The 23,766-nt window shown below is 43.2% G+C and overlaps 4 protein-coding genes across 7 annotated transcripts in view; 3 read left to right on the forward strand and 1 right to left on the reverse strand.

The window, feature by feature from the left end:
* Positions 1-3,715, forward strand: part of LOC311111950 (intersectin-1-like) — a 60,531-nt gene extending 56,816 nt beyond the window's left edge. Inside the window, exons 36-38 of the mRNA XM_084154887.1 lie at positions 88-171; positions 723-896; positions 1,163-3,715. Of these exons, the coding sequence (XP_084011013.1) occupies positions 88-171; positions 723-896; positions 1,163-1,311 (407 nt within the window). The 3' untranslated portion in view covers positions 1,312-3,715. The remainder of the gene's footprint in view (positions 1-87; positions 172-722; positions 897-1,162) is intronic.
* Positions 1-23,766, reverse strand: part of LOC311111964 (uncharacterized protein) — a 426,062-nt gene that overhangs the window by 327,844 nt on the left and 74,452 nt on the right. The window lies entirely within an intron of this gene.
* On the forward strand, positions 3,902-14,243 carry LOC311111951 (ATP synthase-coupling factor 6, mitochondrial-like). 3 transcript variants are annotated; one of them, XM_084154889.1, is made up of 7 exons: positions 3,902-4,000; positions 4,169-4,231; positions 7,634-7,736; positions 8,215-10,134; positions 10,863-10,926; positions 13,784-13,908; positions 14,137-14,243. In XM_084154889.1, the coding sequence occupies exons 2-7, from the start codon at positions 4,187-4,189 to the stop codon at positions 14,166-14,168; spliced, it is 2,289 nt and encodes a 762-aa protein (XP_084011015.1). In that variant the 5' UTR covers positions 3,902-4,000; positions 4,169-4,186; the 3' UTR covers positions 14,169-14,243. The 3 variants fall into 3 exon arrangements, with proteins under 3 accessions (XP_084011015.1, XP_084011014.1, XP_084011016.1); XM_084154888.1 differs by having other exon boundaries at positions 3,964-4,000; positions 4,125-4,231; XM_084154890.1 differs by lacking the exons at positions 3,902-4,000; positions 8,215-10,134 and having other exon boundaries at positions 4,017-4,231.
* LOC311111955 (homeobox protein PKNOX1-like) lies at positions 14,311-21,983 on the forward strand. Its single transcript, XM_084154895.1, has 11 exons — positions 14,311-14,626; positions 15,554-15,666; positions 17,503-17,636; positions 17,884-18,055; positions 18,569-18,742; positions 18,968-19,115; positions 19,416-19,513; positions 19,608-19,742; positions 20,781-20,857; positions 20,981-21,153; positions 21,469-21,983. Exons 2-11 carry the CDS (start codon positions 15,616-15,618, stop codon positions 21,651-21,653), a joined length of 1,347 nt encoding a protein of 448 aa, XP_084011021.1. The 5' UTR covers positions 14,311-14,626; positions 15,554-15,615; the 3' UTR covers positions 21,654-21,983.

A 23,766-nucleotide genomic window follows, 5' to 3' on the forward strand; every position in this document is an offset into this window, starting at 1 on the left:
TCTTGTCTGACTTTGCCGTGTGTTTGTCCCTGACCATTACGTTTATGTCTGCGTCTGACCATTACGTTTATGTCTGCCTCGATGCAGTTCGCTCACAGAGGGCTACGGGCATCGGCCGGCTGATGGTAAACATTGTGGAGGGCATCGAGCTGAAGCCCTGCCGCTCCCACGGTAAGTCCCTAGAGATGACCTCCTGCCACCCCCGGACCTGAGGTTGATCTCAACACTGATATGTGTCTCTCTGACACGAGAGAGTGACACACACCATCCTTTAATACATGTCGATTGCTGTTCAGTACACAGGAGAAGAGTGATAGTTTTAACAGTACATGCAGGGGTTCAAATAGTATTTTGAGCTTGCCTGCAGTGCCAGATGGGTGAGGTTTGCACTTTTGGGACTGTTCCATTTCACCAGGCCAGCTCAATCGAGCACAAGTATGTGGAGGATTTAAAATACTGTTTTGTGGAGGAATACCCATATTGGTCTATTCTGTGGTAACGTCTATACAACTGTGCCGATCTGTTATTGGTTTGTAAAATCCTGGTAACTTTCCGAAAAGTTTTTTCCAGAAATCCCAGTTTGAGGATTCCAGGAATCCGGAGGGAATAAGCTTGCAGGGAATCCTCCATCTTGGAATTCTTCAACCGGGATTTCTTTAAAACCAGGGGATTTTGGGAAAGTGTGCGGAATTTTGCAGCCCTAAGTTGTGATCTCTTCTCAGGTAAGAGCAACCCGTACTGCGAGGTGACGATGGGTTCCCAGTGCCACATCACCAAGACCCTGCAGGACACGCTCAACCCCAAGTGGAACTCCAACTGTCAGTTCTTCATCAAGGACCTGGAGCAGGATGTGCTGTGTGTCACCGTGTTTGAGAGGGACCAGTTCTCTCCTGACGGTGAGGCTGCGCGCACACACACACACACACACACACACACACACACACCAGAATAACACTCTGTTTAAAAAGGCTACGGTGAGACTATGTGCACACACGCAACCTCATACACACACACAAACAGTCTTTTATTGACAAGATGCCTTTTTGATTCGGTGTGCTGTCATGCGATATATTCTATCACAATATATGGTGTGACACAACCTTGTATTGAACCCTCTTTACTTGTATACTCATCATCCTTCTGTCTGTCTGACTGTGTGTAGATTTCCTAGGCAGGACAGAGATCCGTCTGGCGGACATTAAGAAGGACCAGGGCTCCAAAGGGCCAATCACCAAGAGGCTGCTGCTCCACGAGGTGCCCACAGGAGAGATTGTCGTACGGCTGGACCTGCAGCTCTTCGAGGAGCCCTAGCCCATCCCAGTTCAACCCAGCCCTGCTCAGCTCACTCTAACCCAGCCTAACACCCATACTGTCCCCCAAACCCTGTTACCCCTGCCCGAAGTCTCACCAAGCTCTAGTGACAATCCCCAACGGCCTAGCCCCACACTCCAGTGTGTTTGCGGGCGTGCGCATGTGTGACTGTGTGAATTAATGTCTGCAAAAGCTGTCAAGGGTCTTAATAAGTGATGTATTTTGTTTTCCTCTTTATGATTTGTATCATTATGGTGTATGTATGATATCATGATTCCACTATTATTTGGTTGAACAAAATTATGAAACATTCCACAGCTAATCTAAAATTTCGAAGGCCGTTTTATAACGCATTGAACCTTTGAGACATGATATACTGTATGTAGAGAAATGTTTGAACAACACATATGATCATTGCTTATGCACTGTAAGTCTTAAATAGCCCATCCTGTGGCATTAACAACTGGGTTGTGTTCATTAGTCAACAAGCGGAAGAAAACAGACTGAAACCGGGCGAGACTGCCTTGTCCAAAAAGAAACGTTAATTTTCATTTTCCGTTTTAAAACACCTTCCGTTGTGTGGCCTAATGAACACCACCCAGATGACCACACTGTTGTTGTGCCATCCCTGTGACAACAGATGGTAACCTCCCATATAACCTTTGACACTGTGTTCATGTTTATAAACAAACAGCTATACGGCTATTGTCATTGCAGGTCGGACAATTTCAAAAGCTTGTCTAAAGCCTATCTAATAATACCCCTGGTTGTGTTAGCTGGAATATCTTATCTTGTATTTCTTTAATTCAAACGTGACCCAGGTTTCGAGTTATATATTCATTTCTGTGTGCGTCTGTTTGAGACAAAGGTACAGTACGTACGTGAATGTGAGGAGGAGAGATCAACTTTGAGATATACCCTCAAAGGTTTGGTGAGACACTTTGGAAAATTGTGTTAGTGAAGGAAAGAACTGTTGTTACTGTTAGGATACTACAGTATGCTGAGAATGACAATGAAGCTATCAGTGATCTTAATACTGTCCTTTATCTGTTCCACATATTGAGTATTGTTTTAGATCAGAAATACGGTTTGAGGGAAATTGAAGAGCAGATTTCCTGTTTTCTAAATGATGATGGATAAATGAGTGCCGATGTATAGTTACTTTTGCAGCGTAGGCCAAGATAATGAGTACCAATGTACTACAAATCATTTGTTTTTCGATGGTTAGAAGAATCTATCAGTGATGTCAGGAATGTTTTTGTACTTGTTCTGAAAAATTCGGTTATTTTCAACACATTCATATCTTCACGTTTTGTATGTATATTTTAGTTGTTTTTAATTACATTTTTTTGTACGGCAAAAGAGCACCATTTAATATAGAGTGCTATATTTTTGTGTTGGAAAGCCATTTGTAGGTGTTTTGTTTTGGAGACTGAGGTCAGGCTTTGTTGTGCTGGACATATTCGGCCAATGCTGTAACTGTTTGTGAAGAGGAGGTATTTCAGGTTCATTCAATTTGGGTCTCACAAATTAATTTATTTCCTTTGCAAGAGGACAGGAAGTAGTATTTTGAGTGTTGTGTTCAGTTGAACAACACTGTATTACATATTTATAGAAGTTAAAGAAGAAAAAATTCGGACAAAAGGGAAATATCAGCCTCCTGGTGGCTGCAATATGCAATCTACTCAGAGGTACATATTGTTTTTTATCTGTTATTTCGTTCTTTATGATGGCTCTTGGGTTCTGCGTTCGAAAGGAGATGTACAAGGATATCTGAAGGCAGCAGAGATGACTGACTTCAGAGTCTGTTAAATCTGACAATATTAGCATAACACAGTGGAGGGGTGAGATCTTAGTTAGTTTGTGTAATGTTAGTTTAATGTATGTTGTTACCAGCTATGTGTCCATGTAGATAATTTACAAATACTAGTGAAATTCCACTGCCGTGTTAGTGAGAGTGGTCAAGGAGAACAGCTTTTGCAGAGCCTGTGTGTTCCTTATCATGTGTATGTCTAGGAGTGAGTGTGTGTAACTTTAAGTTACTATTCTCGAGTGCTTTGGTTTGTGCTGGATCTCTTCAAGTTGGAGGACTTAGATTATGACTAGTCATTTCCCTATAGTGTGCAACCTCTGTACCTCTACACCTACTCCTTCCCAGTTACCCCACAGTAGTGCTCTTTTAATGTTCACTATAAAACCAGTGATGCTCTCTATTCTTTTTAATGAGCAAAGTCTTAATTGATAAAGTACAGTATGTGAATATGTTGAAATATTTGAAAGGAGTATAAGTAATATATTACAACAACTACCGTAGAAGAATAATGTTGATGACAATGTATTGTTATCAATGTATGAGAAGTGTATTGTCTTAAATGTTGAAAATAAAATTCAATTGGACCAAGGAGTTTGATGTATGTTTGGTTTGTAGCCTTAATTTACAAACATTGTAAATACTTATTCATACAAAATATATTTAAATGCATTTGGAATTTGCCACCATATATTTATTTTCCATGATATGGGTCTCATGGATAGTGTTCACTTCAGTCAGTGCCTGAAAGGTTTGTACATTGAACGTATCATTCATGTTACAGCAGTAACCTTGACGATTTGAAGGGGCTGGTGTTTCAGCAGGGCGCAATTTTGTTACGCAAGGAATGTTTGGGGCAACAGAACATCGCAGGATTTGGTGGAGTTTGATATTTAAATAGCAATATGTATTGTTTTTGAGTAGAACGAGCATATATTTCACATTGAAACTGAGAATGTCTTGGTCTGTGACATTTTGGTAATTTCGTTCTTTGAATTAATAGGCTGGAACTAAATTTGTTTTTCAAATTTGTTTCCGTTTTGACAGAATTCTGTGCGCACAACAATGGCGGCGTCCTTCCTACGGATTGGACGTGACTGCTCATTCAAGGTAGTAATGTAAACAAATGTAATTGTTTGCAATGTTCTCCGTTTATTATCAAGTACTTCACCATATTTCAGTGTAATTCCATTTGGCTTGATGTCTAAGCATGCTACAGTTGTTAGCCTAGTAGTTTCTTCCGTTGGGTCTAATTCTGGACGCTGATTGGTTAAAACCGCATTCCAGCCGGTGTCTGTTGCACAAGTTACCACCAGCTAAAGCTATGACGTTGAAATTCCTGTTTACAATGTTCCATCTCACTGCGCAATCCACTGTCTCATCAGCCCAGCCAGACAATTTATAAACTTGATCTCCACTGTGAAAACCAACTAGACATTATCTCCCATTTATTTTAGACTAGCAATTGGTTTTCAACAGTGGATACATTTATTAACCTTAATGTCTGTCTGACATTTGCAACATTGTTTCAATATTGAAACTTCGTCTGGGATCTAACACCAGTGCCAATATATCCTCCAAATACCGGCTTCTCTGGCATTATCACTTAATTCAGAATCGTGCAGCAGCAACATTGCTGTTGATATTGGCTATCTACACTGAAGAAAAAGATAAAAGCAACATGTAAAGTGTGAGCTGAAATAAAAGACCCCAGACATTTTCCATATGCACAAATTTGCTGACATCCCTGTTAGTGAGCATTTCTCCTTTGCCAAGATAATCCATCCATCTGACAGGTGTGGCATGTCAAGAAGCTGATTAAACAGCATGATCATTACACAGGTGCACCTTGTAATGGGGACAATAAAAGTCCACTCTAAAATGTGCAGTTTTGTCACACAACACAATGCCACAGATGTCTTAACGTTTTGAGGGAGCGTGCAATTGGTATGCTGACTGCAGGAGTGTCCACCAGAGCTGTTGCCAGAGAATTTAATGTTCTTTTCTCTACCATAAGCCTCCTCCAAAGTCATTTTAGATCATTTGGCAGTACGTCCAACCGGCCTCATAATCACAGACCACTTGTATGGCGTCTTGTGGGCGAGCAGTTTGTCGATGTCAACGTTGTGAACAGAGTGCCCCATGGTGGCAGTGGGGTTATGGTATGGGCAGGCATAAGCTACCAACAACAAACACAATTGCATTTTATCGATGGCAATTTGAATGCACAAAAATACTGTGACGAGATCCTGAGGCCCATTGTGAGGCCCATTTTTTAAAAGTATCTGTGACCAACAGATACATGTCTGTATTCCCAGTCATGTGAAATCCATAGATTAGAGCCTAATGAATGTATTTAAATTGACTGATTTCTTCATATGAACTGTAACTCAGTAAAATCAATGAAATTGTTGCATGTTGCATTTATATATATTGAAGAATTTGCATCTGAAACTCCATTTATCTTGAATGGCCAATGAGTGACGTCCAGTCAGTCAGTGCAGCTGACGGCATGGATCAGTAATATGTGACACAGACACTGTAGTGCCGTTCCAGGTCGTCTTTTTTGTAGTTGCACTGCAGAATCTCATAAAGTTGATATCTGATATTGCAGTAGCGTTACCTCCACTCCCCTTTTAAGAACTTCTCCATGGAAGATGGACTCCTGAGTGGCGCAGTGGTCTAAGGCACTGCATCGCAGTGCTAACTGTGCTACTAGAGATCCTGGTTCGAATCCAGGCTCTGTCGCAGCCGGCCGCGACCGGGAGACTCATGGGCGGCGCACAATTGGCCCAGCGTCGTCCAGGGTCGGGGAGGGAATGGCCGGCAGGGATGTAGCTCAGTTGATAGAGCATGGCGTTTGCAACGCTAGGGTTGTGGGTTCGATTCCCACGGGGGGCCAGTATAAAAAAAAATATATATATATATGTATTCACTAACTGTAAGTCGCTCTGGATAAGAGCGTCTGCTAAATGACTAAAAATGTAAAAATGTAAGATACAGTTGAGGTCTGAAGTTTACATACACCTCAGTTTTTCACAATTCCTGACATTTAATCCTAGTAAAAATACCCTGTCTTAGGTCAGTTAGGATCACCACTTTATTTTAAGGATGTGAAATGTCAGAATAATTGTAGAGAGAATTATTTATTTAAGCTTTTATTTCTTTCATCACATTCCCAAAGGGTCAGAAGTTTACATACACTCAATTCGTATTTGGTAGCATTGCCTTTAAATTGTTTAACTTGGGTCAAACGTTTTGGGTAGCCTTCCACAAGCTTCCCACAATAAGTTTGGTGAATTTTGGCCCATTCCTCCTGACAGAGCTGGTGTAACTGAGTCAGGTTCGTAGGTCTCCTTGCTCGCACACGGTTTTTCAGTTCTGCCCACACATTTTCTATATGATTGAGGTCAGGGCTTTGTGATGGCCACTCCAATACCTTGACTTTGTTGTCCTTAAGTCATTTTGCCACAACTTTGGAAGTATGCTTGGGGTCATTGTCCATTTGGAAGACCCATTTGCGACCAAGCTTTAACTTCCTGACTGATGTCTTGAGATGTTTTCCTTCCTCATTATGCCATCTATTTTGTGAAGTGCACCAGTCCCTCCTGCAGCAAAGCACCCCCACAGCATGATGCTGCCACCCCCGTGCTTCACGGTTGGGATGGTGTTCTTCGGCTTGCAAACAGCCCCCTTTTTCCTCCAAACATAACGATGGTCATTATGGCCAGATGAACATGGTACCTTCAGGCGTTTCGAAATTGCTCCCAAGGATGAACCAGACTTGTGGAGGTCTACCATTATTTTTCTGAGGTCTTGGCTCATTTCTTTTGATTTTCCCATGATGTCAAGCAAAGAGGCACTGAGTTTGAAGGTAGGGCTTGAAATACATCCACAGGTACACCTCCAATTGACTCAAATTATGTCAATTAGCCTATCAGAAGCTTCTAAAGCCATGACATCATTTTCTGGACTTTTCCAAGCTGTTTAAAGGCACAGTCAACTTAGTCTATGTAAACTTCTGACCCACTGGAATTGTTATTCAGTGAATTATAAGTGAAATAATATGTCTGTAAACAATTGTTGGAAAAATTACTTGTGTCATGCACAAAGTAGATGTCCTAAACGACTTGCCAAAACAATAGTTTGTTAACAAGAAATTTGTGGAGTGGCTGAAAAACAAGTTTTAATGACTCCAACCTAAGTGTATGTAAACTTCCGACTTCAACTGTATCTATCTTGGGGTTTAGCAGATTTAACCTCAGGTCAGGCGATGCGGGCTCAATCCTCACGCTCATCGATGCTGTGCATGACGTTGTTCCAAAGACACTTTTCTGCAGGCGTGCGGTCTGTGCAGCACAACTTCAAAAAGGCGACCTGGAGTGCCACTTGCCAGCCACTGCCTGCTCTACTAACCCAACAGCCCACATTAAACACAGTCAAGCAATACCTGCACATTAATGAGACACACAGTAATACAAATGTACTTAAATTGCTTGTCTTCTTACGAAGTGTCTTCAGTTGGAGAATTGGAGCACTTTGAGGAAAGCCCCAGCAGCAGCTTTCAGCACCAAATCTAAAGAGCCCAAGATACCACCCAGGAGAACACACATTAGTAAGTTATGCAGTCCTGATCTGTCTAGTTCTTTATTTCATGAAAAGGCAAAGTGAAGGCCAAATGTGCTAAGTAGATCTACACATAAGGAACTACTGTTTTACTTACACTCACAGCCTACATTCACTCATGTATGTTTTACTTGGCAATGAAAGTCCTCTAACATTGCAATGACAATATTCAACGATGTTACATCACATTTCTGGATTAATCAGAGTTGAGGACCTTATTTATTAATTCCATTAATTATTTGTATAACATAATGTACTTATTCTCAGTGAGGAACACATTGTCGTGTTAGTGATAATACTTGAAGCCTGTTTTAATGTTTAAATCGTAATATTAAAATGAACGTTCCCATAGTGTAATGCAGAGGGACGCTCTCGAAATTCTTAAACTAGTTTGACTTGAAATTGGGATGTTTAGAGAAAACATCTTGAATTAATCTTATCCTTTCGCCCTGCCTCCTCTGCCATAGAAAAGGGAAAAACCCAACCGGCAATTGATATAATAAAGCTGCTACAGGAACGGACACATTTGCAATCTCCAGGAAAATACAGACCTTTTAATGCAGCTTCAACTATCCCTCCAAAAACATCTGCATCCATTTCTAGTCCTCCCTTCGATCCCATTAGTGCCACCAATGCCGCAGTGGCAGACGTTGTTGTCCGTGCAGGTGCACAGCTCATAGACTTTGCTGCCTCTTTAGTGAATACTGCTACTACAGTCGCCAACTCAGCTGTGTCTGCAGCTGGCCCTGCCAGACCCACCAAAGATGCACCCAGAAAATATGCTGCAGCCCCTGCCAGGACTAAAAGTTCCCCACAGGCTGCAGCTGAGAATATATCACCTACAGCTGTATTCCAAGCTGAAACTTTTCCAGGAGTGTCCCCTGTGGAAGCTGCTATTGCTGTAGCCAAAGTAACAGCTGTCCCAGAAGTTGCCCCTTCTGAAGCAGAAGTCCCCCCGGTGCACGCTACTGCAGTCAAATTAGTGGATGCAGGAGCTGTTCCTGAGATTGTTTCCGCTGAAACTACAACTACAACAGAAGTTTCTCCTGTAGAGGCTAAACCTTCCCGTACTGAAATCACTACGACGAAAGAAGTGGGCCATGCAGAAATACCTATAGCCCCAAACAAAGATGTTCCAGCTGCTGAAACAGCTGCCCCAGAGGTTGTCCCTTCAGAAGCAGTTTCAACTCCAGACATCACCTTTGCTGAAGCACTTGTTACCACAGAAATCTCCCCTGTGGAAGCTGCAGCTATCCTAGAGGCTGCTGCTCCCTCGGAAGTAACCTCGACTAAAACACCTGCCATCCAAGAAGCCCCAGCGGAGCCCGTAGCTTCAGAATTTGCCCAAATAGAAGCTGTTGAATCTCCAGAAGTTGTCTTTGCTGTAACACTTGTAACCCAAGAAGTTGCTACACTAGTACCCACTGCTGCTTCCCCAGATGTGGCACGAACTGAAACACCTGCTCCAATAGAAGTTTCTGCTGCCTCAGAGGTTTCCCCCACAGAAGCTGTAGCTTCCCTAGAGGCTTCTACACCCCAAGTTACCCGAACTGAAACTCTTGTCACCCAAGACGTTTCCCCAGCAGAACCTGTTGCAGCTCCAGAAATTGCCCCTGCAGAAACACCGGCCATCCCAGAAATTGCAGCAGTAGAGGCTGTTGTCTCAGAAGTTGTCCCCATAGAAGCTGCCTCAGAAGTGGCCCCAGCTGAAACACCTGTAGTCCCAAAAGTTGCCCCAACGGAAACAGCTATAGTCCCAGAAGTTGCCCTAGCTGAAACACCTGCCATCCCAGAAGCTGTCCCAGCAGAGGCTGTTGGCTCAGAAGTTGTCCCCAGAGAAGCTGCCCCAGAAATTACTCCAGCTGACATATTTGTAGTCTCAGAAGTTGCCCCAGCAGAGGCTGTTGCCTCAGAAGTTGCCCCCATAGAAACTGCTCCAGAGGGTGCCCCAGCTGAAATGGCTGCCATCCCAGAAGTTGCCACAGCAGAGGCTGTTGCCTCAGAAGTGGCCCCCATAGAAGCTGTCCCAGAAGTTACTCCAGATGAAATACCTGTAGTTCCAGGAGTTTCCATAGCTGAAACACCTGTAGCTCTAGAAGTGACCCTAGCTGAATTACCTGTAGCCCCAGAAGAGGCTACAGCTCTTGAAATGTTCCCTGCAGTTGAAGAGACATCAACTACTTCTGCAGCCACCCCAGAAGCAGTTCAAGCTGCTGTCACCCCTGAAGTTTCCCTTTCTGAACCACCAGTCATCCCAGAAATGTCCCCTTGCATACCCTCAGAGATTATAGTAGAAACAGTCTTTGCCCAGGAGGAACTGGTAGATGCGCCAATGATAGCAACTGAAGAAGGGCCGGTCGAGTCTGAAGCAGTGGAGACACCTGAGGGTACACATCACAACATATTAAACCCCTGTCTCTCTCTAGTTATTCTACATAGACCAGGCATCAGGTTTAGAGACACTTTAGAGACACTTGTTTATTCACAGTGCACACGGCATAGTCTATCACTCTTTTTATTAGAATATAATGTATGCAAGTCTTTATTTACATACTGTATGGAAATTACCTTTGCAGCATGTTAACTAAAGCTAATGTTAAAGTTACAACATGCTGTAAGGTGGGGATACTTCCAGTGTCTCCTGGGACTGTTCATGATGTGATCCCTGGTTTGTGATTACCCCACTCTCTCACACTCTCTCTCTCACTTCCTGACACTTATCCTCTCACACATACCTGAATGTTTTCATGGGGCGGTGCATGTCAATCACTTGCAAATCTGGCATGTATTACGGACCTCAAGATAATATGAAATGTGTTTATTTTGTGTTTTTCTTCATCTTGGTAATTTGAGCCCTGCATTGACAGTGTAGATGTATGGATCTCAGTCTCTGAAATGGCTTTAGAAAATGAAAATTTAATTGACACTTGTTATGACATTTCCATTCCTCACAAACATTTTTGCCAACTGTTCTACATCAACTGTTCCCAGGTGTGGGTTGGATGTGGATTAAGTCACTGACTGTTGGCTCTGTCATGTGTTAACTATATTTATTCTGATGCATGTTGTCATACCTCATTAGAATGGACAATAATTGTTTTCTTCTCATCTCCAGCTCAACTTGACCCAGTACAGAGGCTTTTCCTGGACAACATCTGTGAATACTCCACAAGAAGCAAGTAAGCAATCAAGACAACATTTGAGCTATGATTATACAGTCCCTATTGAAAGTCTACACCCCCTTGAACTTAAAAAAAAAAGAATTGTGTCAATGCCTCAGAATGTCATGCATTTAAATAAGGATTATTTTCCACTTATATACAGACCATACTCCACACTTTTGTATTTTTTATATATATCTTTTTTTCACACAAAAAAATCCACTTAAAACTGAAATATCATCATTGGATAAGTCTCCACCCCCCTGAGTTAATACCTGGTGGAAGCACCTTTGGCAGCAATTACAGCTGTGAGTCTGTTTTAGGGCTGTCCCAGACAAAAACAAATCTTGGTTGACCAAAAGTCCTCTGTTCTTTCTACGAATCAATTGGTCGACATTTTTAAACGTGTATTTTTCCATATATAGACACACCCTATGTGTTTTAATAAAATCAACTATATGCATTGAGCTTGTCTGATGCTTTAAGTTTACGGTTTGATTAAATAAGACAAATGCCTCAAGAGGGCGCCTGAGATCTAGATAACCAGAAGAAAAATACCTTAACCTGATCCAACTATTCTCCTCCCGCCCTTGCTGGCTTTCGCAGATTCTGCCATTACTCTCCTGAAGTTACCGTTAATAGGCTACACTAGGAGCCGGCAACCTTTCTCATGTTGAATGCCAATTTATCTTACCATTTCTACCGATCTGCATGCCAGTTTCATTTAATTTATAATAACGTCTTCATATCTCAAAATCATTGTCATGTGGTTAATCAAAATTCTATCCAAATTGATATACACTAACAATCAAACGCAAACAATTCACACAATGAAGTTATGAAACAATGAATGTGCACAAATTGGCGGGAGAGAGCGCATTCTGGAGAGAGAAGTGCATTGTGCATCTGGGCGCATGGTCAATCCGATGTCTGCATTGGCCATGCAGCATTTACGGCGATATGGCCTCAGCAGAAGTCATGGCTTTCATACTTCTTGCGGAGCAGTGCAGAGCTGTGGTCAAGGAAGTGAGTTTGTGTTTATACAGGATGTACCGGCCCCACCTACCGTCAACCAATCATGTCAATGCGGAGCTATACAGAGCCCTCCGCATTGTTACAAAATTTGGAAGGCGCATGGCGATGAGGTACAGAGCTCGATTTGGCCTCTGCATGCCTCTGGAGGCTCCGCAATTGCGTCACATCATCTATATGGAGCCACCGACCACATTTTCGGATCAAGCATAAATTGGCTTTTAGCCTCCGCAATGGATTAGTTCACTGAGATAGGCGCAAAGACTTTTCTGTACATTGCTCCATTAATTTCCCCTTCTATCCTGATAAGTCCCTGACGATGAGAAACATCCCCATAACATGATGCTGCCACCACCATGCTTCACAGTAGGGATGGTGTTCTTTGAGTGATGTGCCATGTTTGGTTTGTGCCAAACGTAACACAGTTTCATTTTTTTTTTCGTCAGACCACAAATCTTTTTGCCACATGGCTACAGAATCTCCAGTGTGTTTTTGGGATTCAAGGTGGGCTTCCTTCTTGCCACCCTACCATACATCCTGGATTTGTGGAGTGCTTGGGATATAGTTGTCACATGCACACTTTGACCAGTCTTGGCCATAAAAGCCTGTAGCTCTTTCAAAGTTGCTAGTGGACTCTTGGTAGCCTCTCTGATCAGTCTCCTACTTGCTCGGTCATCCAGTTTGGCAGAACGGCCAGTGGTGGAAAAAGTACCCAATTGTCATTATTGAGTAAAAGTAAAGATACCTTAATAGAAAATGACTCAAGTAAAATTGAAAGTCACCCAGTAAAATACTACTTGATTAAAAGTATACAGGTATTTGGTTTTAAATATATTTAAGGATCAAAGGTAAATAATTGCTAAAATATACTTAAGTATCAAAAGTAAAATGATTTCAAATTCCTTATATTAAGCAAACCAGACAGCACCTTTTTCTTGTTTTTTTAATTTACAGATAGCCAGGGGCACACTCCAACACTCAGACATAATTTACAAATGAAGCATTTGTGTTTAGTGAGTCCGCCAGATCAGAGGCAGTAGGGATGACCAGGGATGTTCTCTTGATAAGTGCGTGAATTGCACAATTTTTAACGAGTACTTTCGGGTGTCAGGGAAAATGTATGGCATAAAAAATACATTATTTTCTTTAGGAATGTAGTGAAGTAAAAGTAAAAGTTGTTAAAAATATAAATAGTAAAGGACAGATACCCAAAAAACTGCTTAAGTAGTACTTTAAAGTATTTTTACTTAAGTACTTTACACCACTGGGGACGGCTTGATCTAAGCAGGGTCTTAGTGATGCCATACAACTTCCACTTCTTAATAATCGTCTTGACTGTGCTCCAGGGGATATTCAAGGCCTTTGAAATATTTGTATACCCATCCCCTGATCTGTGCCTTTCCACAACTTTGTCCCAGAGTTCTTTGGAAGCTCCTTGGTGCTCATGGGTGAGTGTTTGCTTTGCAATTCACTACCCAGCAGAGGGAACCTACAGGACCTGCTGAATGTGTCCTGAAATCATGTTAATCACTACAATTTAACACAGATGGAGGCCAATTAAACTTGGTGTATGATTTTGAAGGTGATTGGTACACCTGAGCTAATTTAGGATTGCAATTACTAGGTGGTTGACACTTATCCAACCAAACTATTTCATTTTTTTGTATAGATCATTGGAATAACAAACTAATTCAAGCCATTTTAATTCCAGGCTATAAGGCAACAATGGTGACCATTTTGAAAGGGGGTGTAGATTTTCCACACCATCTCTTTGATTCCTCATGTCTCACCATGTTTTTACCACTTCTTTCCATCTTCCAACCGTTTTTATTCCTCCTATCAGAGCCTCTGGGGGCTTAGTGGATGCGGGCCCTAAGTATGAGAAAGCACTGTCTGAGGAGATGGCCAAACTACAGCGGTTGTATGGTGGCGGTGACCTCACTGAGTTCCCAGATGTTAAGTTCCCTGGTGAGTCAATTGTGTGTTCATAAGTATCAGTCCTTTGTTTCGTTTGGTAAGATTTGGTTGTGTAGTATTTGATTGTAGTTTAAATTACATTTAAAAAGTCAGGTCAGTCTAGGCACACATTCTACTATCCTTTGATCCTCTGTGATGCACTTTAGATCCAGAGTGTACATCTTAATTTAGGAGCATAGATTTCACACTGTACAGTGTCTCTTTTTTCTCTCTTTTCAGAGCCCAAGTTAGATGATTGGTCCGCAAAATGATCTTCACTCTGTCACTGTCTTTTGTCTGTTAAGTCTGACCAATAACTATCTTTTAATAAATGATATGTTTTAGTATGGGTAGTCTCTTTCACTTCTTTGTTTAAAAAGTAGTCATTGCATCAGAAATATAAAACTCATGATGTCAATTATATGGGATAATTTTTCAATTATGAATGTTTTTGTAATTTGTATGCCTAGTCAATTACATACAATTTTAAATGTGTATACATTTGATGTAATAGAAATGTATTTTTATTCCTAATCATAATTTAAGCATAAGGGGCAGGGTATCGGCCTCAAGGGGCGGGACAAGGCATGTTCAGAATTGCTTCTCCTCCCACATGTTGAATATTAATGAGAGAAAATAGTCTGCGAGCCTATACGTAGTGACGACACAAGAAAACTGCGGGCCCGGATTGCAGCAGCCCCTTGTCACTGTGACGAAGATTGGCATTAAGGTAAGCTGTCACTCAAATTCCTCTTTTTTTCCGTCGCCCATCAATCTAACAATCGACGCAACATGCTCGAATGCAATGGCTCGCCATGGAATGAGCCAATGTGCACTTTGCGAAATGAACAGTGAGGCAAAAGACTGATCACACATAAAGGCAAGCTGTTGTGGCGAGAGAAAAAAGATGTCCGCTTATTTGGAAAAGGCGCATTGGAAAGGGTGAATGAGAAGGCCAAGCGTGTGTTGACTAATCTACAGACTACTGGACATTCGAATGTTATTAGGAGCGATACCTATCGATGATCGCAATGTCGATGGGATGTGTTCTGTTGACAGTTTTATTTGTTCAACATTTGAAAGCACCCATATTATCTGATACATGTAGCCTGAGCCGCTATACGATCTTTAGACAGCGAGGGTAGGATAAATTGGTTATCAAATTGACACGAAATTGTATGCACGTTTGTTTTATGTTAACACATTTGATCTATTCCCATATTTATTTTTGCACATGCATACGAATTGCTAGGGAGAGATTCAGGGGCCTAGTGTCCCAGTTTAGGATGATGCTTGGTGAACATTACGAACTGTAGATGCACAACTGCTGCGTTGGACAATGCTTTATTTAATCAAAAGCTGTGCCCGGAAGTTAGGGCTACTGACTGTACAACATACCTCCCGCGCTGCACGCGTGTGTATCGATAACTGCACTATCTGAATTCCATTCTGATACACGCATACAGTGACCAAGCATTTACTAAATTCCAAAAAACATGCATCCTCATACCGCAGAATGAAAGGCCCTGTGTTGACATAGTACCCTGACTCTACTTTCTTCGTTGTCTATGTATGTATCATGCAATGGTTATAGCTAATCTATGACAACAACAAAAATCTAATCTAAACCCCATTTCTGATGCATGTGTCTCTGTAGGACTGGTAGGCACACAGGTCTTGGACTGGAATGCCCGAGTATTGGCATCATTGGCAGCGACCATGATGGAAGCCCAGTCGGCATCTCTAGATGAGTACCCGGAGGTAGATCAGGTAAGAGATTGAAGATGAGGAGGAGGAGTGAAGTTTGAACATATGACAAAGTGGGTGGCCATATTCCAATGAATGAGCTATGTGATATATACCCCAAACTGGTAACCTCAAATTCACTAGTAAATTATTAACTGTCTGAAGAAGGGTGTTACTGTCCTGAATTCCCAATTTCAATGAGCTGCTGTGAAAATGAATCCTCTGTGGACTCCATGGCCTCTCAAGTTATCAGCAAACATGGATGAGATCGCGGGGGCTGAGACTAACCACACATCTTCCAGCTCTCACCCAAGTGTATTTTTAACACATTGCGTTTCAATCAAAGTAATTGTTGTGCCATCACATGGCAATCACAAGGGCAGGGACAGTCCATATCCAGAGACAGTGAGTGAGGAAATGTTTTTCAAATACTGTAACAGCCACACATCTACAGTGTGCACGTAGGAGTGAGGCAATATTCATCATCATACATGTCATTTTAATATAATGTATGCCATTTAGCATATTATTTTATCTATACTGAACAAAAATGTAAACGCAACATGTAAAGTGTTGGTCTCATGTTTCATGAGCTGAAATAAAAGATCCCAGACATTTTCCATATGCACAAAATGCTTCTTTCTCTCATTGTGTGCACTCATTTGTTTAAGTCCCTGTTAGTGAGCATTTCTCTTTTGCCAAGATAATCCATCCACCTGACAGGTGTGCCATTAAACAGCACGATCATTACACAGGTGCAGCTTGTGCTGGGGACAATAAAAGGCCACTCTAGAATGTGCAGGTTTGTCACACAATACAATGCCGCGGATGTCTCAAGTTTTGAGGGAGTGTGCAATTGGCATGCTGACTGCAGGAATATCCACCAGAGCTGTTACCAGAGAATTGAATGTTAATTTCTCTACCATAAGCCGCCTCCAACTTCGTTTTGGCAGTATGTCCAACCGGCCTCACAACCGCAGACCACGTGTTACCACGCCAGCCCAGGATCGTCTGAGACCAGACAACCGGACAGCTGATAGAACTGATGAAAGGAGATGGTCACACCAGATACAGATTGGTTTTCTGATCCACTCCCCTACCTTATTTTAAAGGTATCTGTGACCAACAGATGCATATCTGTATTCCCAGCCATGTGAAATCCATAGATTAGGGCCTAATGAATTTATTTCAATTGACTGATTTACTTATATGAACTCAGTAAAACCTTTGAAATTGTTGCATGTTTATATTTTTTGTTCAGTATAAAATTACTTGCATGAGTCATGAGTGCATACATTTTTTACGTATGGGTGGACCCATTAATCAGACCCACTATCCTGGCATTGCAAGCACTATGCTCTACCAACTGCACTACAGAGGACCACTTGAAAAACCAATTGATGTCAGATCTAGTGACAAATTAGAAATTGTAATGAGCCTGACCTGAGGCACTGTAGGACAGGGTTGTGTTCATTAGAAACCAAATGGAAGAAACTGTTGAAACAAGGAAGGACTAGAATGGATCATGAGTAACTTCTAACAGAGTGTAGAAGTTACAGACAGTGTATTCATGAGGGTTCAATGTGAGTGATAAATGGCTAAGGCGGTCTCTGTGAGCTGCTGAATTGAGACAGTGTTATGAGTGGAAATAGACAGACCAATCTCTCTCCTCTCTCCCTGGGGCTGGCGTGTGTACTCCTCACCCCACTACCACCCTGAGGGGAGTCATCCACCAACCACAGACTAACTTTACTGTATTTCACTCTCCTATCCCCTCCCTTCTCCACCACTCTCCTTCTATTCTCTCTGCCTTGTTTCCCCCTCTTCTCTTTACCATCCTTGTCTGTTCCCTGGGTGAAGGTCTTGGTGCAGATGCGCGTGGGAGCGGATGAGGAGGGGGATCCAGAGCAGAGTCTGACCGAGGGGGGAGCAGGCAGCCCCTCTGCCACGCAGCCCCAGACACCCATGGACACAGACAAGCAGGCCATCTACAGGTAGGCGAGTCATGGTACTCCTCCACTCTGTCCTCCTCATCAGAGCTCTATCCCTCTGTTCTCCACCTCTTTTTTTTTTTCTTCCTCCTCCTTAATTTTCCTTCCCCTGTCCTGTTTGTGACTGTAAACCTGTGTGGATGTGCAAGCATCGGTGCATGACTGTGTGTTTGTCTACTTTCACAACTGTGCCTACTGTAGCGTTAATCGTGTTTGTGTGTGTGTGTGTGTGTGTGTGTGTGCATCGTAGGCACCCCTTGTTCCCTCTGCTGGCGCTACTCTTTGAGAAGTGTGAGCAGTCAACTCAGAGCTCGGACTGCGTCAGCTCTGCCAGCTTCAATGTGGACATTGAGAACTTTGTCCGCAGCCAGAAGAAAGAGGGCAAGGGCTTCTTCTGTGACGACCCAGACGTGGACAACCTGGTGAGGAACTCTGCACTACCATGGTCCTGTTCATTTGGGCATGCAACTGAAAACATTTGAAAATGTTCTGCAACAGAAAACTATTGGATATGTCCAGTTGGTCCATTCCTGTTTCAGTCCATTTTTCTTCCTTTTGGTACCTAATGAACATGACCCAGCTCTTACATGTCATTGTCTGTCTTTGATGTTAAATAATAATATTCCGAAGTTCCACGGCTGTTGTGCCCTTCAACAAACCACTCTTGAATTGCCTCTCTTTACATCGAGCAATTGAAAGAGAGTATGTGTGATGCCAAATGTTTTATAAAAAATACAGAAATAAATGGTGTGACCAATGTCTTTATTGGGAAGAACTAAAGAGACTTGACTGACCAGCAAACGGATGTTGAATTACCTAATTGGTAATGGTTACGCTTAACCGTTGGCTAGGGTCAGGGTTAGAGTTATGGGTTGGTAGCATGCCTACTGATGGAACTCTAATTACCTCACCTGACCTTTGACCCCCGACCCCAGATGGTGAAGGCCATTCAGGTGCTGCGTATCCACCTCCTGGAGCTGGAGAAAGTGAGTGACCTGTGTAAGGACTTCTGTAGCCGCTACATCGCCTGCCTGCGCACCAAGATGAACAGTGAGACCCTGCTTAGTGGAGGAGAAACTGACAGCCCCTGTTCCCCTGTCCAGATACAGGTACACACACTCACACACAGGTTACACACACACATTTTCCCTTTATAGATTATTTGTATCTTTCCCAGAGGGAACTTTGGCAATGGTATTGGGATTAAATGATAAGCACATAATAGTACAATTCACACATTATAGGTATAAATTATACAAGATGAAGACAAATGAATGTGAATGCAGTTAGGCTAATTTTGTGTGTGTGTTTCCCCCCCCCCCCCCCCCCCCCAGACCTCCAGCCCACTCACAGGAACCCTCAGCCCTCAAGGCATTGTGATGTCAGCCTCGGCCCTGCAGCAGGGCAACGTTACCCTGACAACAGTCAATTCTGCTGGCCAAGTGTTAGCAGGTATGTCTCCGTGGCATACCACCTCTACAGGTACCCTCTCCTCTCCGCCTTACTGTGTCCCTGTTCAGACAGCTACTAGCAATACTGGGTCATATTAATTATGGCACATCATAGCAAAACATTTTGCAACGGATAACGAAAACTATATTTTCTTAGTTATCAGGTTCAGGTAGTCCCTCCCTGTTTTAGTCCGTTTTCTTAAATCCGTGAATGTTGCCTCTTTTCAGAGTTTATTTCAAAGTTGATTATGGTGAGGTGCTGAGGGTTCTTGGATCAAGGCGTTACCAAAAATGTGTCATAACATGTTTCTTTGTGCGTGTGTTTGAGCAGGTGGTACAGTGTACCAACCCATTACAGTAGTCACGCCTCAGGGACAGGTGGTGGGACAAGCTATCTCACCCCAGACAATACGCATCAACAACACACAGGTGAGGAATACACCACACACACACAGACAGACGCACGGTCACAGTCACACAAACTACAGCCTGTTCTGTGAATTGACTGTGTGTGTGTGTACAGCTCCAGTTGCAACTCAATCAGGACCTGAGCAGTTTCTTCACCCAGGAGGACAGCTCATCCAAGAGCAACAAGAGGGGCGTCCTGCCCAAATCAGCCACCAACATCATGCGTACCTGGCTCTTCCAGCACATAGGGGTGAGTGAAAAACACCTCAAGGTGTAAATTGAATACCTGAATACCTTGCACCTCGTACCAACCGTTCCTAAGATTAGAATAACTACATTTAGTGTAACCCAGAGTAAAGCTCTGCTAGGTTATTCCAAGGGTGTCTGTGCGTGCATGTGAGTGTGCACGTGCATGCATTTGAGAGAGAATGATGGCCCCCATCACGATGGCTCGTCCCATGATGGCTCGGAGCGGCTGCGTTGACAGAGACAGACGTGTTAGGCCCTCATATGACTGGCCCATGGTCCGCTGGCTATAAGCTAATCAGAGGTTAATCAGTGGACAGCCCACAGGCCCAATGGCGGAAGCTAACCAGACTGGTAGCTCACAGAGACCCTTTGTTCCCTGTGTGTGTTTGTGTGGGTGTCGGTGTGTGTTTGTGTGTGGGCATGTGTGCCTGGGCGTGTGTGTGTGTAAGAGACGGTTAACTAACAGCCAGATGTTAGAAAATCCTAGCCCTCACAAAGACACACTTCAGATGAAGCGTCTTCACTACAGCTTGTTCCTCTCTGCTTGCTCCCGAGCTGCCAATCCTGGCCCTCAAGACTTTGTACATCCTAAAGTTGAATCGAAAGCCCAAGCTCCCGATACCTCAGAACTGTCCCCCACACGGCCCACTAGCAATTTATACCGGTGTGATTAATGGTTCCTGTGGTGCCCACAAACGTTGCGTGATAGCAGGTCAAGTAACATAGGAATTGGGTAAAAAGGTATCCGACTAGTGGCCAGGCTGCTCCGAACTCTAATTCACATAGAAGCGACTTTCCTTAATCAATGTCCTGTGCTGTTCCAATACAAAGTTACCTTTAGTCTTACATCATCCATCCACAGTCAGTCCCAGTACCTACTGGGCTTAATAGGGAGTTAATAGAACTCATTTTCTGTAAATTATTGGTGTTCTTTACCCTTTTCTCTCTCTCTCTCTCTCTCTCTGTCTGTCTGTCTGTCTGTCTGTCTGTCTGTCTGTCTGTCTGTCTGTCTGTGTGTGTGTGTCTCTCTCTCTCTCAGCATCCCTATCCCACAGAGGACGAGAAGAAACAGCTCGCCATACAGACCAACCTGACCCTGCTGCAGGTCAACAACTGGTGAGGAAATCTTTAACACACACACCCTAAACCCAAGTGTAGTCACAAATGTACATACTTTCACATTTGTGAAATGTGGCCTCAGATCATTGGCATAGCCCCTGTCCGTCTCTCCCCCTCCAGGTTCATTAATGCTAGGAGGCGTATCCTCCAGCCCATGATGGACAGCAGTGCGTCGGACACGCCCAAGAGCAGGAAGAGGACTCCCCAGAGCCGGCCCACCCAGCGTTTCTGGCCCATGGCCAACAACATTGCCTCGGCCGATGTAGGGCAAGAGGTGGCCATGGACGATGATGGTAAATGCCAAATAATATGAAAAGTCTGCAACTCTGATATGCTCCTGTTGTGATTAAACCGCAAGTGAGAAATCACAGTAGGAACATAGAGTTGTGGACATTACTTTTTTTCAAATCCCCAGTCCTTACTACAGGCTCGGAGGAATATCAGGGTGTGGCTTTCACACCTTGATATGACTTGATCTTGTCCTTAACATACCAGTCGTCTCTATTACCACAATAACCCCGGTCAACTCTGATTGACTATACACTGTCCAATTACGTACTGGTTAGTGGATGTGGCTGAAGCTTGATCTTTTTCCCCTGTGCCCTCAGTTACCATGGTGACGATGGGCATGAGTGTAGACGAGCTGCAGACGCTGACATCAGACAGTGCAACACTGGCCATGCAGCAGGTGATGATGGGAGGACACAGCGAGGAGGAGGAGGGCGAGAGCGAGGAGGAAGAAGAAGAAGAAGAGGAAGAGGAGGAGGGGGGTGACATGGCCGGATTGGAGTGACATACCACTACAGCGGGATGTGATGTCACACCCTCATGCATGCCTGTGTTTGACTATATTACTCAACACTCATCACAGTGTCCAAGACTACCCACACTAGGCCTTTAAGGTCCTACTAGAAACAGAGAAAAAAAATACGCTATTTTTATATGTAAAATGTTTGGAATGAAGGCAGTTTTTTTTATTTTCGTTTGGCTTTTTTGCTTAGTGTTTTTATTTTGTTTATTTCTTTTTTTTAAAGAATATTTATGTATGAACATTGAATGTCCAATATGGCTGACCTGCTTTTCAAGGTCTGTTGGATTTCTCTAATAAAATGTTCAAGAAAGATTTTCCTCGTCTCTGTTTTTTGTTTCGGAGTGTAGACGCAGTATTTCAGGGGAGGATATCGACACGAGGAACAAGGATATGTTTGAGGATGTGTTGATAGTTGTGCAAAGACGTTTGGACGAAGAAATTCACACATGCTTATGAATGCAACATAAAAAAGGAATCATTGGGGGGAAAAAAAGCTTTTTCGTAAAAATACATATCTTTATGGCATTTAGAAATTATACATAGGTTTTAACTTGTGTCCTCCGTACCATATTTCTCTACAAACACATCTGCTATATAATGATATATCAACGTATACTATACACAATACATGTTACAACTATTCCCTTTGTCTAGATGCACAGTTTGGTGTGTAGAGATTAAAGGAGCTCACAATGGAGATGTCGACATTCTGAGACCAAGTTTAGGCCAGGATTCAATCTGATCACCCTTTTTGGCAATGCACCACTTACAGGCGATGTTACCACGGTCGTGGAGATTCCATTCAAAGTAAACGCTGCAGATGTCGGATCAATCAGAAATGACCTTTTAATGTCAACCTTGCTACAACGGGGATCTTCCGCTGCCCGTTTGAGTCCTGGCCCTAGTTCATCTCCCCAGTCCTCCATTTATCATCCACCATTTCCCTCCATCTTGTTTCTCTCACTTTAAAATAGAGCTATTGCTCAGCCTCTGATTGTGTCTATTCATTGTGGTGCTTAAGAACAAATAAATAGTGTCTCTGAGTAAAGTCCTCTAAGTATGTCAGCTACTGTATCCTTTGGGGATCAAGGGCTCAGTGCCTCTTCTTTCTGGGGGAAGATATCATAGAATGGGAGTATGTCATTTTGATGTTAAATAGGCTAACAGATTTTAATATATCAATCATTCATCACTGACTAATCCTAAAGAATAAACTACAAAAAGGTTTTCCATTGATTGATTGAGTTCACTGGCTGTCTCAAACTGTAAAAACGACTTCACTCTTAAAGGAACTGTCCATTTAAACAATGTATCTCTCTCCTGTGCATAGCAGCCTTAACAACACATCAGTACTGTCTGTCACCAGTAGAGTTCATGAGTGCACCAGTATACAGTATCACCAGTATACAGTAGAATTCACCTCCATCTGCTGGTGGATCCAGGTCAGAGCGTGGGGGATGAGAGTGTACGCGGCCGGCTTGTTCCTCTCAGCACAGCCGTAGCCCCAGCTAGTGGCCCCCGCCAGCTTCCACACTGACGAGTCCTCACAGGCCAGAGGGCCTCCGCTATCCCCCTGGGGAGCCAAACACACCAGGATTAGCAGCAGTGCATTTGACTCCAAATAGGTGAGCTTTATAGCACAAAACACACTGTGCTAACGAACAATTAAAGGCAGCGGGTGGCCATCCTATCGCCTTTGAACAGAAAACCGGCCGTCATTTTCTGTTAATTTTCGGATGATTGTACTTGTTGAATCACCACGTTCGCGATCACAAAAACACAGTGGCCACCCCCTGCTTTTAACCGTTCGTCTTTGCTGTGTGCTTTTTGTCTTCACTTTGTCCTTTAGACAAATGGTGGATGGAACTCTGAGGTCCACTTTTGAAAGATACCTGGCAAGAGTCTTTGCCCCCCTCTAGGTAGCCTGCACAGACAATCCAAGGGGAGATGGCACCCTGGTACACTGGTCCACTGCAGTCCCTGCTGGAGAGCACAGGGACCTGGGCAGAGTGCATGGACACACTGGTCTCCCCTGGAAAGACACACTCACACACACACACACACACACAGAGGAAGGGCAGGAAAGGTGTATCAC

Source organism: Coregonus lavaretus, assembly GCF_964263955.1.
Source record: "Coregonus lavaretus genome assembly, chromosome: 38".
Classification (NCBI taxonomy): domain Eukaryota; kingdom Metazoa; phylum Chordata; class Actinopteri; order Salmoniformes; family Salmonidae; genus Coregonus; species Coregonus lavaretus.

Excerpts from the sequence above, each read along its gene's own strand:
- LOC311111951 (XM_084154889.1), top strand. The coding sequence starts at position 4,187 with ATGGCGGCGTCCTTCCTACGGATTGGACGTGACTGCTCATTCAAG. Across the intron at positions 4,232-7,633 it reads GACGTGACTGCTCATTCAAG|TGTCTTCAGTTGGAGAATTG; the intron begins GTAGTAATGTAA and ends CTTCTTACGAAG. Across the intron at positions 10,135-10,862 it reads AGCAGTGGAGACACCTGAGG|CTCAACTTGACCCAGTACAG; the intron begins GTACACATCACA and ends TCTCATCTCCAG.
- LOC311111955 (XM_084154895.1), top strand. The coding sequence starts at position 15,616 with ATGATGGAAGCCCAGTCGGCATCTCTAGATGAGTACCCGGAGGTAGAT. Across the intron at positions 19,514-19,607 it reads TACGCATCAACAACACACAG|CTCCAGTTGCAACTCAATCA; the intron begins GTGAGGAATACA and ends GTGTGTGTACAG. Across the intron at positions 20,858-20,980 it reads CTGCTGCAGGTCAACAACTG|GTTCATTAATGCTAGGAGGC; the intron begins GTGAGGAAATCT and ends CTCCCCCTCCAG.